At 44.4% G+C, this 19,315-nt stretch overlaps 2 protein-coding genes across 3 annotated transcripts in view; one reads left to right on the top strand and one right to left on the bottom strand.

Annotated features, from left to right (window-relative positions):
- The window catches only part of LOC106751771 (mitochondrial sodium/hydrogen exchanger 9B2), a 32,439-nt gene extending 28,966 nt beyond the window's left edge, over positions 1-3,473 (top strand). The window contains exon 6 of the mRNA XM_014632878.1: positions 1,720-3,473. Coding sequence (XP_014488364.1) covers positions 1,720-2,247 — 528 coding nt within the window. The 3' untranslated portion in view covers positions 2,248-3,473. The remainder of the gene's footprint in view (positions 1-1,719) is intronic.
- A 68-nt stretch (positions 3,474-3,541) lies between these two features.
- On the bottom strand, positions 3,542-17,139 carry LOC106751766 (G-protein coupled receptor Mth2). Of its 2 annotated transcripts, none has more exons than XM_014632860.1 (9): positions 15,430-17,139; positions 14,610-14,963; positions 13,932-14,235; positions 11,459-11,693; positions 9,263-9,492; positions 9,101-9,179; positions 7,254-7,435; positions 6,235-6,418; positions 3,542-5,106 (listed from the first exon to the last, which is right to left on the bottom strand). In XM_014632860.1, exons 1-9 carry the CDS (start codon positions 15,787-15,789, stop codon positions 4,779-4,781), a joined length of 2,256 nt encoding a protein of 751 aa, XP_014488346.1. In that variant the 5' UTR covers positions 15,790-17,139; the 3' UTR covers positions 3,542-4,778. The 2 variants fall into 2 exon arrangements, 1 of the variants encoding a protein (XP_014488346.1); XR_001375093.1 differs by having other exon boundaries at positions 5,025-5,106; positions 6,235-6,413.
- Positions 17,140-19,315: the final 2,176 nt, after the last annotated feature.

The following is a 19,315-nucleotide window of genomic DNA, read 5'->3' as shown; positions in this document are numbered from 1 at the left end:
CAACGGATTAATCATGTAACTTGGTTAATTGCAGATAGAGTATGTACGATAAGCAAATATTAAATAATCAATACGGGTGTGACTAATTAATGAGATTAATGGAATTAACGGGTAATTAGGAGCACAAACTTCCTGTATATTTTTTTAAGGCAAGACACAGATTCAACAAATGCGAAGAAAGAAGGAGAAGTTGCACGGGCAAAGATAACAACAATTGTTTTACACAGTAATGTGTCTCATGATTCTGTGCACCAATATGCAAATAATTTAAATTCAATTCAGCCATAAATAGAAATGAGCAGAATGCGTTGCAGATTCAGGACGGAATTTACGACCCAGAAAGTATTATCGGAGACGCAAATTGGCATTCACGCGACTTAGATTCCAAATTCCAACTGAGACGCCCGTTCTTTTATTCTCAGGAAGTTCATCAAGAACGTTCGTTAAAATCGGAAACATTTTTTAATAAATAATTTGACGTACCTGGAAATATGTGTGTACGCGTGCAGATACGTGACGTATCGTTGCCTGGCGTCTCGGCGTCTCACATCCTCCGTCCTGATTTCCCGATCCAGCATCTCGGCTCTTGGCTGCTCCGTTGTTCCGGACGTTCACGAGCACTGACACTCGCGCAAAATACCAATCGATCGGAGAAACACGTGTTAACTAACGCGATGCCGGCGAGAGTCCGATTACATATTTCGAAAGCGACGAGATATTTTAATCATCCAACGAGAATGATGAACAATCCGCCAATACACGTAGTCTGTATCGCGGTATGTGCTTCGCTCGCCGGCTCGAAACGTGATAACTCGGCGACGGACGAATACGTGATGCGTGAGAAAATCAAAACAATCGGCGAAAAGGGCAGACTCATCTTCTTTCAATCAATCGTCAACCGCAGGGATGCCATAAACCGGCCTCGGGTACGTAAGGGGAAGGCGCACACAAAGCCGCGTGTACGTGCGCGTTTCGAATTTCGGACGCTTTCGACGCTCTCCCGAGGCCGTTTTATGGCATTCCTAGTCAATCGTCGTCCGCGAACAATCGCGAGGTGACAACAATCAACGATTCCAAATCACCCCGGAGCTTCAAGACGATCTAAATTATCAGGGCAGTTACGTATACGACACTTGTTAGAAGTGCCCCGAATCAAAATTTAAAATCTGCCGTAAGCCTCGCAATGTCCACTTGCGTCTTTGCTTTTCTCCTTACGGCTCTTTCTTTTTCGCCACTCTCGAAACCCAAATACTACATAAAATTCTCAATGTCAATAAAAAAAAAAAAAATAACGAATAGATTATGAAAAAAGAAAATTTGTCATGCTACTTACCTATTTAATTCTATTGTTTATCCATATTAATTATTTAATATTTGAAAAATAAAATTATTATCCAGAAATCTAGAATAACGATTCAATGCTAAAATATTAAATGTGGATATGAATATTGATTGAATATAGATAGAATATTGAAATAATCGAATGTTGAATAATTCCGAGATATTCCCTTCTTCATTCCGTCTTCTTTGCGCCTCAATGTGAAGGAAATAGCAGTAAATAACCGTTCGTAGCATCGAGATAAGACAACGGTGTTACACCTCGAGATTCTCCGTTCAGGATCTCGACGAGATTCGCAGCGGGGATCAAAATTTCAAACGACGCTGACTAATTCACGATAACTCCCGAATCGACTGACAAAATGTTCCCTCCCGTTGCAGAATCCGGTTGCCACGTCCTTCGAGATCTTTTGGATGATATTCGAGCCGATCCTGTTCGGCATCACCGGCGCGCAGATCACGATCGCCGAGCTCGAGGGTAAGACCGTCTATCTCGGGCTGAGCTGTCTGATCGCCGGCATCGTCATCCGGATCGCCGTCACCGTGCTGGTCGGGATCGGCTCGAACCTCAATCTCAAGGAGAAGGTGTTCATCGCGCTGTCGTGGATGGCCAAGGCGACCGTGCAGGCGGCATTGGGGCCCAGCACCCTCGACGTGGTCGACCAGAACGATGAACAGCAGAAGGAGTACGCCGACACGGTGTTGACGTTGTGCGTGCTCTCGATACTTCTCACCGCGCCGGCCGGCGCCATCGTCATCTCGCTTTCGGGGCCGAAGCTCTTGACGAAGACTACCGCGCCGGTGGTGCCGCCGGAGGCCTGGAAGACGCGCAGACCGTCGATCCGCGACATCTCGATCATCAACGAGGACCCGGACCTCGAGGAGACGGCGAACGAGAGGAAACCTTGACAATCGCATTTGATCCGCGTGCAATCTCGAACTGAGCAGTCCCCTTAGTAGGATAGGACCCTTCGTTCGCGCGACCTCGGAAAGCGGCCTCGAGAAAACGGCCGGAAGTGCCCTTCGTTCGTCGGCGACTCGCAGTCGTGACGGACATTCATGAGCCGTACGTCTGCGTACGGTGTGCGCCGAAGTGTTTTGAATGACTAACGCAGCAACTATTGACAGTCCCTATGTATTATCAATGGTGGTAGAAACCAATGTTTGCAATTATTGACAGCTGCTCGATCGATATCCAGAGGTGTCCATGGTCGAAAATGGAATACGCACGACGATGTTTCCGTATGGGAGAATCCGTACCGGGGAAAAGCCGGCAGCGGATAGTGGAGACTTTCTTGGTTATTTCTGATTACGATACTTTCTCAATAGTTTCATTTGCGGTTTACATACCTCTCTGCTTCTGACCACTTTACGCACGAGATTTATTAGCGGGATTTACGAGCGTCCTTAATCACACATATGTACGTTGTTTTTAATTTTCCTTTCATTAGCGATAATACTAATTTTGTCGCGTGTCTCTGGAGGAGAACGAAGAGAGGCAACCAGAAGTCCGTTGTAGGGGAGATATTCAAATATAAACTCGTAACATCAGCAGTCCTTTGCTACGGTGAAACTTCGCGTTAAATTTTCGTCGAGATGACGTTATTGTTTATCCCGGCGGAAGGGAAGCGCATTGGACGAAGGTTCGTCAACCGGACGAGTAAATGACACTTCCGTGACGAGCGTGTAAACGCGGTCGACCGCGTGGCGGCTCGTCGTTAATGTTATTATTGATTAGGCGCTCCGCTTTTGGAAACCGGTCGATTAACGATCGTCTGTGCCGCACGGTGGTCGTTTTAAAACAGACTTTACGGCTTTAAACGAGACGTTTGTATGGGCGATGAATAAGTGATGCGCGCGAGGCGAAACGTCTAAACGCCGGAATCGCCGGCCACGGAATTATGCCGAGCGTGATATTTCAGTGTTCTCTTCCGCGAAGACGAGCCTTTCGAGGGAGATAAGCCAGGCGAGTTTAAATTTTGACGTGCGGCATAAAAATTTTACTATCGACGGTTCCGGCGCGAGCCGCGATCGGCCTTCGCACCGTGAACAAATGTATTGTTGCGAGAAGCCAGAATTTTACTATTAGGCTCCGTTTGAATAAATGCTGAAAATAAAGGCAATATTTTGCTATTCCTGTCGAGTCTCCAGCGTTCATTTCATTCCTGTTGATTTTAATCGAGGGGAATAGCGTTGGCCACCATTATAGGAAGCGAGCGAAGAGAGCGAAAAGCGTTCGAGAATATTACACTTGCAGATGGATCAACTGCAATTATCCATTTACTCTGCGTATTTCCCCGTTTCGATTACATTTTTACTTGCATACGGATGTGCGAGGAAAGTTGGAAAATAGTTTATTCTGAAAATAATCCGTTAAAAAAAAAGCGCATCATATAAAAATACATTCCGATGCAAAACTGTCGAGTCGCGTGTCTCCTTTGACATTAATCGTATCAAAGTGCTTTTTTCTTTTTTCTAACACACAGAAGCTCAAAGATTCATTAGGAATCATTCGACAACAAGATTTTTTACACACACACACACATACACACATGTCTTTATACTCGATTTACATCGACGTCATACCTATTAAATATGTCACGCGGTGCGTGTAAAAATATCGCTTGCAAGTTTCGTCAACGAGGTGTCCCTCGCGACACACGCAGTACAATGACGCAACACACACACACATACACAGAGAGAGAGAGAGAGAGAGAGTCACGGGGAGGATCGAAAGGTTACGAGCCTTCTTTGGTATTCTTGGCGACGTCGTTACGATGGACACATTGTCGCAGGTAAAATTAACTTTCGCGGGCGAAAAAGAAGATCAGCAGATCTTGATACTTTTTAACAGAATCGTCATGCTGCCTCTCTCTCTCTCTCCTCCAACAGACGCTTCGTCGACGTTTCGGTCGTCAAGATAGCGATTCCCTCGTGAGTCGAAGCACATCGTCAACAATATGCGCTAATACAAAAGGGAACTTTATACAATGACGTCTCAGCGCGGTATCCCTCGCCGAGCTCTATTTATACCGCTATTCACACGGCGCCAGAGGCCGTCGAATCGAATGCAATTACTCTCACGATGAGAGTCAGTTATTAACACTTGCACCAGCGAGAAGGAAGATAATAAAATCGCCTCGCTACGGTGCGAGAAAGGTAGAAAAGCGACCGGTTTTGTTCGCAACGTGTCTGTCGCGCGTGCCGATCGCGGAGGATGCGTTCTATCCTCGTTATTAACAACAAATCGCAAAAATGTCAACGACGGTGCAAGAGTCAATCGTTCCGGCCAGCGGAGGAAGAGACACGGTCGACGAGTAAGCGCATCGGCCGCAAGTCGAGCGGCGAGTATGGAGTGTACGGGGAAAAGATACACGGCGAGGTAGTCGCGGGATGTGGAATTATTTATACTAAACGGTGACTCTCTCTGCGATGACGCTTCATGGCGCCGTGCTCACCACGAACGTGGACATTAAAGTGCTGTTGCTGACGCTCTTTCTCACGCGGTAAGGATCCTGCATGATGGTCGTGTCGCAGTTCCGTTTCTTCCGCACGTCCAGGCCCAGCCGTCTGCGCAGCGCCAGGTAGACCCGGCTCTTCAGGACGAAGAGAATGAAGATCAGCAAGCCTTGCAGGCAGTTGAGGACGTCGGTGAAGTAGAAGATCGTGTCTTGCCATTCGACGTGGTATCTCTTCAGGAAGAACGACACCACCTCGCACACCCATGTTATCCCCATGACGACGAACAGCTTAATATTCATGACGAATCTGCGGGAGTAAAGACACGCGATAGATAAGGGGGAGAAACTTTCTGTGAGCTGAAAGCTCGACGATGAAGTCACAATGAGCGTGCGAGGGTGACATTTTTGTGTTGAATTCGACATATTTCGAACGGTCCGCACAAATTTTCGTGCTAATTTAACACAAAGTATGTTGAAAAGTGGCATATATACTATATCAAAAGTTAACGCAAAATCAGTATCCATGATGTATTAATCAACACTGAAGTATAAGATATATTATTTTAACACTTACAAGTATTAATTTAACATTTACACACCGTTGAACACCGACTCAAAACGAAATTTATTGAGATAACATAAATACGATATACTGTAAATTAACACACGGATACGTAAAAAATTTAACATAAAACATATAAAAATTTTAACAAGGACCGATTTTTATCGGAAGAGCAAAGTGTTTTTTTTTACTATGCGGTGCGTTTTGCGTTCGAGAACGCGGTATATTGAATAAAAACGTGATAGAATGAATGAAATTTGCTTAAACGAATTAAGTTTTTTCAAGCACATGCGTTTAATCCATTGAACAAATTGTACAGTTTCTGTAATAAGTTATCAATTGATTCAACGATTGCGATTCGGTCAGCAACAACTGTATCAATGCAACGTACTGTTGCACCAACGCGTAATTTGCTCGTAATAGTGGACGTAATATTTGTTTTCGATGAGGTTGATCGCACCGATTTTATCAATTCACAACTGCTTTTTTCTCTCAGCATAAAAAAACACTACAAACGGCTAACTGATCGTCGTTAAATTCCACGATCGTGTAAACGGTTCGCATCAACGAGCGCGCGCAAGGCAACTTTCGTACTTCGTAATCGACGCAACTCTCGTACATTTTCAACGTCGCTCGTGAATAGCAAGTGAGTTTTTCTGCGCTCGCGTGTAAATTGCGTAAGCAATTTCGAGAAAGCGAGGAACTTCCTCGTGTCATTGATAAAAGATATTTATCGAGATTGCAGATGCAGTCACTAATTGGCGGTTTTCTCCGTGAAGTATCCCATTTTGTTCATAATCGCTTCGCTTGAAAGACGGGTCGTTGGGTTTTTGTCGGCTTGACGAAAATAACTAATGAAACGGGGTGACATACCTGTTGCGGTCTGAATGGAAGCGCTTGTTCCTGGGATCCGCGGGGTCCGAGGTGAGTCTCTTGATTTCAGCTTTCACCTGGTTGCAGTGCATTGACGTGAGAACGAAGAACACCATATTGGATATCAACTGGATCGTCACCGGGCCGGTGAAGAAAGTCACCTCGCTGTATGACCCCTGCTTTTCTGCGGGCGGTTGCAATTTAACACAACATAAGAAGCGCATCGACGCGGGGAGATCTCGTTTGTCATCGAGATCGTGTCGTTTAGTTGTCTCATCGCGCCGGCAAATTTCCCCCGATAAAAAGCGATTATTTACTCTTCCTCCGTGGTCATCGTTCATCGTCGGGATGAAAGGAAGGGAAGAAAAATGTGGCTGCACCGAGCTATACAACGGTCGGATAATTATTGTAATGTCATTATTGACATAAGCGATGTAATCCCGATAACTCTTAGCTTCCTTCGAGCTTCTTCTCGAGCCGCGAGAAAAGTTTCTCGCGAATTTCTTCCACTCGACCATTATCGAGCGCATTACCTCGGCGATATTAATGATACTTATTACGCGAGCAGTTAATCCCACCGTGAACTTTATTTACCTATCTATCTACCTATATATTGAGGCGTAATGATGCTTGAATTCGATCTCCGAGCTCGATCAATGTGGCTACTTGAGGAACTTTTTAATTATCGGATAATTGCGACACAACGCGACGGGCACGATCAAAGGAGGCCTTACGTTTACGCTTCAACCGATGCCTCGATGCGACAAACTTCGGCGACGCCGAACGAAAATTTTCCGGCTGCAACTCGTCCTCGATGTCGGAGTCCGCGCGGAAAAACGAATATTATGCTTCGATTACGGCGCGCAAGGAAACGAAATATTCAACGTCGCCGAGGATATCTCGTCTCAAGATTCGCAAACTCGCGGCTCCGCAAAGACGCTTTAGACGAATTTACGCGTTACTTCATTTATCAAATAGCGATTATCGAGCGGGGGGGGGGGAAGGAGGGGGTGACTTACGTGTGAACCAACATCCCATATAGCCGATCTTGGGTCGCATGTAAACTGGCAGGATGTCCGTGCAGTCGGAGACGATGACGAAGATCGACACCAGAAAGGAGAAGCCCCACGCGTACAAACAGTAAAACAGGAACCTCCGTCTGTGTTTGCGTCCCTTCGTGACCGTGTCCCCGCGTAAGCCTCTGCGAGGGAGAAACAGGACTCCATTATCGTTTATCTTATTCATTAAGATGAAAAATACACAGGGAGACACGTGTAGGAAGGGTCGATAAACATGTAACCCTGTGTGACCACTTTTCGAGAAGAGACGAGACATAATGTAGGATAGGATGATATATGCGTCTTCCTTAAATTGACGCCCTCGGACGATCGTCGGCACTCAGACGATGGCCGAGAAAAATTAACTAATGACTCGCGATACGCGAGACGACGTTTGTATGTCGCGTTACGAGGGTTAAATCGCCGGATACTGTTCCAATAGGTTCGTCCTTAATTCAGGGAAGCCATCAATTAGGGAAGCAAACGGGGCAGGGTTCTGCAAATGACGCATGAGTACCGCGTAATTCCTCTTTCGATGGCGACGGTGACGACGAGGTGGACGATGGGGCGACGCGAAGGCGTAGGAAGAAGCGACTCGCGGAATTCCCGATTGAGAGATCGCGCGGCGAGGCTATTGAGATACATAGCCATCGTCGCTGACATAGATCTATTTTCTGCGTGTATTTGCGGAGCCCCCCCAGCTAGAATAGCATCTTGAATATACAAACCGTCCGTAACCGGCGAGGAACGCGGGACAAGGCGCGTAAGATGCGTAACCATTTGATCGTGCATCTCGCGCGACGCGCATCCGCGCGAGAAGTGATTCCTACGCGCGAAGTACGCGAATAATCCTCCATATCCGGCGGTATTATTATCAGCCGCCTGTCGCGAGTTCTTCGGTCATTACGCGTGGAAGGTAGAAAAGAGAAAGAGAGAGAGAGAGAGAGTTCATCGGGCGGGAAATTAATTAAAGAAGTAATTGACCGGGAGAGAAAAGGGAGAATATTCATTCTCCTCGCGCGGTTAAAAATTTCCTCTCTTCCATTCGCTCTTCTTCCGCGCTCACGTCGTGCACGCTGCGCGCTTCAGTGCTATATAAAACGCGTTGAGTCATTTCGGTGTTTAATGTTTGCCGTTGTATATTTCTTTTTACTGCCGCAGCACGTGAAGAGCGAGTACAATAAATTCGCGGAGCGCCTATGAGCCGCCGAAGCAATAGGAGGGTTAATGGGACGGACAATAACAGCGAGACATCCTATAGAAGGTCAAGTGAGGTAATCGAGACTCCCTCTGTCTCTCCCTCTCTCTCTCTTTCTCTTTCCCGTCCTCCCCCGTTAGGTAAACGAGGCGACGATAGCGTTGCAATCATACGACGTTATTACGAAGTAATTAGAGAAATACTGACTATAATAGTTTTGAAGATAGAATTCCGAATTTCGGTTTCTTATCTTTTTCACGGGAAAAGTAAACGTGACGGGTTTTGAACGAACACGCGTGAATTTTTCTAAACGAATTTTTGCATCTCTGGGATAGAAATGGAAAAAAATCCGCGGAAAAATAAGGAACCCAGATTTTTTACAGAAACTTTTAAAACTACAACTGATTATTCATTGGGTTTGCTGTCGGAATTAATCGGAATGGAATCCTCGAGCGATTTACTGTTGACTTTATCATCATCGGCGTATGATTGCACACTGCTTCGCATTCAATTAATTTCGTCAATTACATCGGACGTCTTCCGTCCACACAGTCTCGTCGATTACCTCATTCACTTCGATCGTGTTATCGGGACTTACTTACTTACTTACCCGAAGGTCCACCATATGTCGAAGCACATGACGTTGAGCCAAGAGAACGCCGACAAAAAGGAGAAAAGCATGATGTAAGCTGGAAATACAGTTCTCGTTTTCCCAAGGTGCACATATGTGTACACATGTGTTGTTTACTAGAGTCGCGTGTCGCTCACCCACCTAATAACCTGCATGGCGTTGTGACATTTATCTCCTTGACGTTGGGCGCTTTCGGGGGTGTGATCCACGGTATGATGGCCAAACAGGTGTACGCCAAGAGGAGACTGCTTACGTGGCACATGAGGGTTTTTCCGTGGAGGTTCTGGAGGCCCGGAAGGCACACGTATACCAAAAGCGTCATCAGCAGGAAAACGCAGCTGGTGACTTCCAGGACGGTGGTCACTTTGTATCTGCACAAAACGAAAATCGACCCCCGTGTCTCCAGTGGCAGATGGTTAAATTTCCGAGGCTCTTTTTGTTGATATTATTTCAGGTGCCCCTTAACTGTTTGTAAGTATTAGGTGTGCAAACTAATTCGGTGCTTTCATTACCAAACGTCGAGATTTGTTTGCCAATGGAAAGTGTGCAGTTCTGATTATCGAAATAATCCATTATATTTGAATGTAGATACATGTTATTAAGCGCGTATTTTTTAATCTTAGCGAGAGGATAAAATTGTAACGCATCCGACGGTGTAACGCACAACGTCACAACTCTGTTTCAAACTTACAAATTATGAGTGGTATTATTTCAGTAACATACTTTCCACGCTGAACCGACCTTTTTAATCCACAACTAATATTCGTACTAATTAATACGCCCGACCTCTCCTCCCTTATTTAAAACATACCCCCGGATTTTACAGAAATTTTAATTTAAGGATTTAATTATCGAAATAATCTCCATTATTTTAAAATGTAATGGAGTAATGTAAGAGTTTAATTATTGAAAATCTCCATTACTTTAAAATATAAAATTAAAATTTCTAAATGGTCCGGAGGTATGTTTTAAATAAGAGAAGTCGGGGGGGAATTAATTAATAGCTTCATCGCAATAAAAGAGAATAAAAACTCAGTGGTTTTGAATCAATAAAGTCATCGACGGGGATTTTCGGGTATCCTCTATTGTCTTAAAATGTGTGCCAGTTAAATGATGTTGTATCGAGCGAAACAGATGAAAATCTGAAGGAGCAAGTTCTGAAGAATAGCCGGGAGCGGTACAACTTCCCAGTCAATATTAAAAATGACGCTTTTTGTCCTTTTTGCCACGTGAGGTTGAGCGTTTTTGTGGAGCGGGTTTCCTTGAAATCTCAAAACAAGCGATATTATTTTTCACAAATTGTATGACTCACCGCGCCTTCCCCGAGAACCAAACAAATCATTAACGCGCACATTCGGCACTGCATTTTTTTGCACTTCGAATGCAAAAAAATGCACTGTCGAATATATTGCATTATTGATAATAGCACTGTTCACTACTGTTTTCTCAGGTTACACCGACTACTCTGTTATGTTACGTGGTTTTTTGTAAACATAGATTAGCGGCTTTTGAAATCATAATTGAGCGAAAAAAATCTAGATTTAAAAATGGATAAAACTAAAAGCACCTAATTAATTTACATATCTAACAAATGAAAACTGGGTTACTGAAACGCACCTCCTCTCCATTTCCCCCTTTCGATGGGAACCCTAATGCTGCAGCATCAATAGTTGCAGCATCAATAATTTCTCTCTAAATATAAACCCGCGTGCGTTTCGCATCTCGCCACATGGCGATATGTAATATGTAATAGCCGGCATGCGTCCCCTAGCATTCTTTGGATATCGCACGTTTCTTCCTTTCATTGACAGACGATGATATAAACGCTTCTCTTGATTCGCGTGTACGTGAAATTCAGACGTTTACGGCTGTTGAATTCTGAGCATTGTCTATCTATCTATCTATCTATCGCGCGATGCTCGGCTGCGCCGGAGCTGTTTGTTTGACTTGCCAAGTTTAGACACTATATAGCCACAAATAAAGCCAGTCATGTTTCACTAAATTTGATAGAATTTGTGGCGGACCGGGGAACCGAGATGTTGTCCGCATAGTTACGCAATGTTCCGGCGTTCTACACGCCTTGAGTCTCGATAATATGCACCGCTTGAATTTTAGAATATTTATGTCGATTAAGTCTGTTAGAATTTAATCGAATATTTTCTCGAAATTTTATTGAATAAATTTGACTGATACGAGAGATGAATAAATTTATCGGATGAATTGATAAATTTCTTAATTGAAAGCACATCTGGCTTTGAGCAAGATATAAGACAGTTATAAAATGGTTGTTGAACTTCGTGCATGCTGAAAATAGCATAACAGATATCGTTAAAATACCTTGTCGGAACGTTTTGTTGTTGTGTCCTTGGTTTGTTGAAACATATAAACAGAGAGAAGCCTCTATTGTAGTGCGATTTGTTATAAAGGACATCCATGCAACATTCGTCCAGGTTGTAGACCCGATAATCTTCGACTTGAACGTGCCCTTGTGAGGTCATCGACCATTTCTCTTTCATCGGATTCACCGGATACATGCCGTATCGACACGGCTTCCCAATCAAGAGCCCGTAGTCTGAACAACCAAAATGAAACGTGCGTCAGTGAGTTTCTCGGAACTTTGGACGATAACATTGTCGTAATTGTTGTTCGTTATCGTCGTTATTAATGTACGATTAACCCTTTGCACTCGAGGGCTCCGGAGCGGAGCCATTTAAAATTGGTCTTCAAACTCGAGGGCTCTGCTATGGAGACAATGCAAATAACTTTCAGTTCATAACATAAGGACAAAGACAAATCGTAAAAACTATTGTGTATAGGATATTCCGCTCTTGCTATTTGCATTGTCTCCATAGCGGAGCCCTCGAGTTTGAAGACAAATTTTAAATGGCTCCGCTCCGGAGCCCTCGAGTGCAAAGAGTTAATATTATTCAAGCGAGATTTGTCTATGTTTATAAGAACCTCGAAAACTTTCTTCTAAAAAGGAACTTGTTTCAGAGAGAGCTTAGTCTTTATCGGAGAGTTTGCTGCTAAAAGATGTACGTGCAGTGCGAGTCACTTTTGACAAATTTTACATAATATTGTTACGTCCGAGTAAACTTCACAACTCCTTTCCCTTTGCCATGAAATTGTCGTGTGCTCCGACGATCAGTGACGAAATCGTATACACGACGAGAAAGCGAGAACATAGTTCGAACATCGGAAGCGTGGTACACGGCTGATAGACACGTATTTTCAACCGTGAGAAAGGAAATGATAAGAAATGTACATGGATGACAGGTGAGTCATGAGTCAACAATTAACCGTCATTCATGCGAACCGATATCACTACCAGTTTTCGCAACTTGAGGGTAATTCTAAATCAACGACATAATCGCGTCGACTAGATGAGTAAACATGGTGCTATGAAAGAATGCTTGAACGAAGAGAATATCACGAAAATATCCTGAAAAACACCAGATACCAACAATCGCAAACGCCCGTCGGCGTTAACGATAATGGTACAGATAAAAATAAAAAATAACGTAACAAAAGAGAAACAGATACGGACGGAAGATAAAATTTCGCCGATATAAAAAATGAACTAAGCTTTTAGTAACTTCTAGAATACCTTGCCTCCTGACAAAAAATGTGTAGTAAGCAGAATTTCAGGAAACATTGTAACACGTTCTCGAAGCTTTCATAGCGGAGTCTCTCTCTCTCTCTCTCTCGCTCTCTTTCTCTCATTGACATTTTGTTGTACCGTCATATTATATACACTGTCACCCATAAATTCGTTGACATCGTCATAAGTGATCGTGATCGAGTGTAAAATTAACTCTGTTAGCGGGGTTAACTAATCAACCAAGTTCAACGACCGATGCAACGACTATCATGGTAGTTGGGACTTTCCAGACCAAGTACGTTAAATTTATTTACGTCACAAGTAAGATTTAACTTTCTTTTCCCCTATTCTTCGTTCTTTCCTGTTTACAGTGGCATATTCGCCTCCTACACCGAGACCCATCTAATATGCGCTCCCCTGTTTTCATCATTCATAGTTCTTTTTCTCCTTCGAGCGCTCAAATCTAAGAGCTCTCCTGATCAACATGCATCTTCACACATAGGCAATAACGTGCATATTTTACTGAATTCCAACTTGTGAATAAAAGAAGCAGATACCTGTCGCTTTACACGGAAAGACGTCTATGCGTGCGTTTTGTAATATCAATTGCGACAACTTTTTATTGTAATGCCAAATTTCGTTCCGTAAATAACTATAAATTGACAAAGCAAAAATTTCAAGCATAGTATACCAATCGTAAGCCTTAACATTTATTCATCAGGATTTTCTATGATTTTTAATTTTACGCATATGCGTCTAAGATTAAAAATCCTGCAAGCAATCCTAGTTATAATGTCGAGACAGATGTAACACCCGCAGTAAGTAACTTCATATATTTCATTTCCTTTATCCTTTGTCAATTAAACGTTTCTTTTATTTTACGTCTTTTTTTTCATGTTCTCTCGACCTCTATTTAACGCGTTTCGAGATTCCTTAGTCCGGGTGAGAAGTTCTTTGATCTAAATAAAGGAGAACCGACGAATGACGTTTGCCGAACGAAGTATATAAAGTCGACCGACCCTTCAGATCGTTGACTTACAGACCTGCTAGAACGTTCTCTCAGGCAATAACTCCTACGTTTCCATTGCCTGTGAGAAATTCTGTTGCGTTGCCGGATGTAACAATATATCGTAATATATTGTAATTACAATCTCAAAAATAAGTTGCCTCTGCGGAAAAAAGAACAAGCTTAAATTTCACTAGTACAACCTTTGCTGACGTCGAAAGCGGAAGAATTCGTTGCATTAACGGCGCTCGCGAAGACTTGATGAAATTTCGCCGGTTCTCCCGTCATAACGTGTCTTCTACATTCCGGGGCGTAATAAAGTTCGTCTTCGGGGCAACACTTTCTGACGCAGGCGTTTCTGTCGCAGTATTCCCGGCCTCTGCAGACGCGCGCTATCAATCTGCGATCGGACGCGGAATACGGCGTCACATCGAAGCATGCGTTATCCTTGGTAACGAAATACTCCTCATTGACGACGGAATCGTGCTCAAGTGCCGGAATCATCACCTGTCAAATCATTCGTTACGTCATGTAACTTCGACCCGCGTCAACGCCCGCGAAAGAGATGAATGGCCGCTGAGTTTTTAACGTCACGCGAAATCATGAATAATTCACGATATGCGAGAATGAATTCTATTTTGGGAGACACATCCGTAAAAAAGAAAGAGAAAGAACGAGAACTGTGAAAATCATAATATAAGGAGGATAATATATGGCGGTGTAATCGATGCAAATTAATTTCAGGTAACGACGACGCGTAAACCTCGGACGAATAGTTACACTTTGAAATTCCTGGAAAGTCAACATTGTAAAATTATTATTTCGAACTCCGGCACGCGCGCACATCGATTTTCACGCTGTTTTTCGTCTCCGCCGCTCACCGAGTAAGTATCGTTCCGCAAAATGACGTCATCCTCGTCGATTTCGTAATCAACGATCGGACCTTCGCATTTGGGCAGGCCCTCCATAATTATCACCACACGATCCCCGTCGACGGACTCACTCAACGGCAAAAACGTGAAGAGGCTCGGTGGTTTATGTGACTTGGTCACGCAAGCTCTCATGCGTCTGTCGTACATTGTGTCACGAGGGCAACACTTTCTGACGTGCGTGATCTGCGGGAAAGACTCGTTAATCACTTTCACTTGCCGGTCCTTGCTGGACCGACAATGAACGACTATCACGTGGCTCTTCCCGGTTTCCTGAACGTAAAGTATCTCGAGACAGGCCGGCACCTGCAAACGTTTCATCAAATCTGTCAAAAGAGGGACTAACGTTCCTATATTTAACCCTGATACGTATATATATATATATATATATAATCGATTGCTCGCGCGTGCGATTGGGATTGAATTGGGGGCGATCCGATTATGGTCGCGTCGGTCGACGTCCGCCGGATAGAGAAATCCCGGCGAGATAAAATTGTATCTGCTTCCGAGTACAAAGTTGCATCTTCTCTCGTTGACACGTCTATTCGCTCCCGTTTACGTATTTTATATATCGCACAGTTATATATATCTTCTAATAACGTGGAAAAAATATAATACCCAAGGGCATGCTCTTAATTATCAAATTAAAGGAGTGGTTAATTCATTTAACGACATTCGACACTTGCTATTTCGAGCGAGAAGCCGAAGCTCCGATGCAATTGGGATCGCAGACGCGGACAATCGATCTAACCACCGGCGACACGTGATTTACCTCCAGGTACTCGCCGAGAACGAAGTCATCGAGTGCCGTTGTCACCAAGTCCTCCGGCTCGTCGCACTGCGGATGTCCTTGGGGCTGCGCGGTCACGTTCAAGTGAAGAACACTGAGCTCCATCGCGTTATCCGACAGCGAGACGCAGTTCACTTGGGAGGAACCGGAGTAAAGCTGGCCCGGCGGGCAACATTTCACCAGGTGTGACTCCGACGAGACCGGCGAGATCGCCGAGAGCGAGGCGAAACCGAGAAAAACAAACTTCGCGGCGCTGAGCATGGCGCGAAAGCTATAATTACTCGTTTGTCCCGCAATCCGCAGCCGATTGTTATCCTCCGCTCGTGCAGCGTCGCTCGACATTGCGACTCTCGAAATTGCTGCTCTCCGGGTTTATCACTTCCGCCCGCTGGCGGATGTTCTCCGGGAGCGTGACTTAACTCTTTAGCCGCTCGTCGTATTATTACCTATCGTATTATTACGGCCCGTCGTCGTCGGTTTGTCTTCCACGAGGATACGTCGCGCGCGTCATCGATCGATGCGCCTCGCGATCCGTTGTCTTTTCCTCTTCCTCCTTCCTCTTTCGGAAGAGACGCTTCGGTCCAAACTGAACTTCAAGTTAACTTCGAGCCAACTCAGAGTTTAGAGCTCGCTTGTCTCTCGGAATAAATGCAGATCGAGGACGTACCTTCTCCAGCGCGCGTTGTCCGACGCGAAAACACGCGGCTGCAATTTTCAATTCGGACGAACGCCAACGTATCATCAGCGCGCTCGCGAGTCCGCCGACGCGTTTTTTTCCCTCCTTTTCCCTTCTTTGGATTCCCTTCCCCGAAGCCGCAGTTTCGAATTACATCTGCGTCATGCGAACCGAATTCCCGGACAGTCGGGTTACGCCGAATGAAAACATCGCCCCGATCGCGGCGAGTACGCGGAGCAACGTTGAATTATTACTCGCCCGCACTCAGCGTTTAATCGTTCCCGCGCGCCGGAACTTATATCGCTACGATGTTAGCCTCCATTTTGTAGCCTGGCTTGTGGCGAGGCCAAGTTCTTCAATCTTCTTGTATCTTTAAAACCAAATCGTCAAGTGCTTAAAAAGCTCGGCATCGGCGAGTCCCTCGTATATATCCTCAGATACTCCACCCGATCTCCCCAGAGTCTACTTAACCTATCACGGCTTTCCGTGCCGGGATAAGCAGGTGGTTAATTAATGCTTCATCGAATCGCTTGTTCGCACCCGGCCGGCCCGAGCCGACCCGTTCGATTTGGCTAGCCTTTTCTTCCTTAGTCTCTGATCGTCCGGTCCACCTCGGGCGAAGTTAAATACCGGAGCGTCCGCGTGCTTCTCCATCGGCGGCGTCCGATCGGCGAATCAATCGGTCGCTCTGATCGCCCGAGAGACCCTCCGCTTTCTTTCCTCGAGCACGCTCGACTAATCGATTTTACAACGTCCTTCGCTCGTCACTTCGCAATTAACGTGATTATCTCGGGCGTTCGCGTTACCGGACGTTTCACGTAACGAGATCGCGACGCGGCGAGGACGCGCTTGAAACTACGCGCTCCTCTCCTCCCGGCGGTATCGCGACAACATGGCAACGAGAAAAAGAGAGACAGAGCGGGAAAAACTAGCTAGTGGCGAACTTCAAACGCACGCTTCGTTAACCAACGGCACCGGATGCGCGCGAATAATTCGCACGAGGAGTTACCGTCTTCCACAACCGCTCGGATTCATCTGCCACCTCTCTTCCTCCTCGTCGAGTCCGCGTTTCCCCTCTCTTCACGGCCTATTAAGTCACCCACTCGCTCATTCATTCGACATATACACGTACATGTACACTCTCTTCTTCCACGTACCGTCTGGTTTTCCTCTTACAGTGCCCCTTACGCTCTTTCGTTTTCCTTTTGCTTAAATTCTTCTTTCCCGCCTGACCTTCCCCTGGAAGAATCTTGAATCCCAACTGAGGGCCCGTAACTTTTTCAGAAATTTTTACCCTCCCCTTCTAGAATAAGAATTGTAATCGAAATGCAAAATGAAACTTTACCGCGGCCACGCGCGAAGGTTCACGTGTCAGTTGTTTCTGACGTTATTCCGGGAATTAATCTTCTCTAGTCTTTCCCATTCATCACTGATGTCGGTCGGTTGATATCAGCGTGAAAACACGGTCGCAGCTCTTTCTTCCTCTTCCAGGCGAATTTTCATTCCCCCACTTTTTATTTACATGGCAATTTTTTGAATAAATTTTACTGACTCAACTCTTCCCATTGCCATCTTAAGAGAAGCGATCCCCTTTAACTGGAGAGTTCTCTTCACGAATTTATTCGAGAGCGCAGTGTTACGTCCTGCGTGCCTCGCGAACAACGAATCTTTTTTTTTGACTGGGAAACGCATTTGGGCAAGTGATACCCGGAAATAAAAACTATATAACGTAACATAGCCAAAGAGGCCAACCTGATGCGGAAACGTTGGGCCGTCGATAAAACTTAGATTTATAAAATCACGATAACGCTCCATCAAATATGTCACGTGTTTCCCAACGCATCTATTATACGAATAACATAGCAAGCAAACGCAGCGATCCCCTCTTTCGCCTTCACGTGCGCTCTTTATGAGGTACATAGTCCAAGCGATCAACCAAATGTGGGCCCTTCAATAAAATTTAGATCCGAAGATTATTTATGAAATCCCGATAATGCCAAGTGTTTTCCAAACCGTCTGTTCCACAAATTGCATTAGGAAACTTCCCAATCTCCCAGATCTCTCTTCCACGAAAATTGTCCTCATTGGCAATCGTTATCTGCCACTTCCAAAATTCTCCCTATAAAAACCCTACTTTCTTGCCGCCGCGACACACTCTACTTTCTGACTCTCTGTGGCAGCCGGAATCAATCTCGTAGTAGTAAACAGTGTCTCTCTAAATACCCCACGGTATTTCTTTAGTAGATTTACTAAATGAAAAAATTTCTCGGCTCGACACTTCGGCATAGTGCTATGATTCTATCGTCGCGAATGCATCTGTCATCCAGCCGATTCGTTCACAAATTGAGTCACGAGACGACAGCCCTCAAGTTAGCCCTCGATCTTAAGGATCTTAGAAATCCGGTCACCTCGATCAACGAAGCCATGTTCTACGTACTGTTCACCACAGTCGATCCACCTAAATTGTAAGTCTTTATTTCATATTTAAACATGACTTTTAATAATTTCACTCCAATCTCCAATCCCACTTCACTCCTTAAACACACACATACAAAGCGTAATTATTATCTTCCTTGTATTATGTAATATTGTTTTTCTCACCGGTTATGTTAAACATTCTTGTCACGTTGAATTCGATTATATTACATTAAGTTACACGGATTATTTTTCACTTAATCTTACTTTAATCTTCATCTTTTATTTACATTATTCCAATAATACTGATTTATAAAAGTTTGTTTAATGTTAACGCATATTTCTCATTGTTTAACTTTAGCTAACCGTTTCATCTTCTAAATATTGTATTTTTTACAATGACTTTCTCAATTTATCACTATTGTTAATCCATGTGAGAAGCAAATTATATTATTAGTATAATTAATAAACTCTTTTATTCAAAATGTCCTAAATTTAACTAAGTTTGTTACATTTATTCATTCATTTCCTTTCAATTATTTTAATCAGAAATCCCATTTCAGCACTCTCAAATGGTCCTATCCCAGTTAGAGAGATTAAGAGATTATTCTTTGACCTAAATAAAGAACCACCTAACGTACGTTCTGCGATCGGAGTAAATGGGTCTTTCCGGGCCTCGACCTGATCTGCAGACCTGCCAGTACGTTTAGGCCTCTCGAGTGCGCGAGTATGCGACGTTTTGTTGCGTACATTCTCTTCCAGGACGTAACAGCAGAA

This window comes from Dinoponera quadriceps, unplaced genomic scaffold, assembly GCF_001313825.1.
Source record: "Dinoponera quadriceps isolate SergipeBrazil2010 unplaced genomic scaffold, ASM131382v1 scaffold141, whole genome shotgun sequence".
Lineage (NCBI taxonomy): Eukaryota > Metazoa > Arthropoda > Insecta > Hymenoptera > Formicidae > Dinoponera > Dinoponera quadriceps.
Note: the sequence above shows the minus strand (reverse complement) of the source record. Positions and strands in the feature narration are given on the sequence as shown.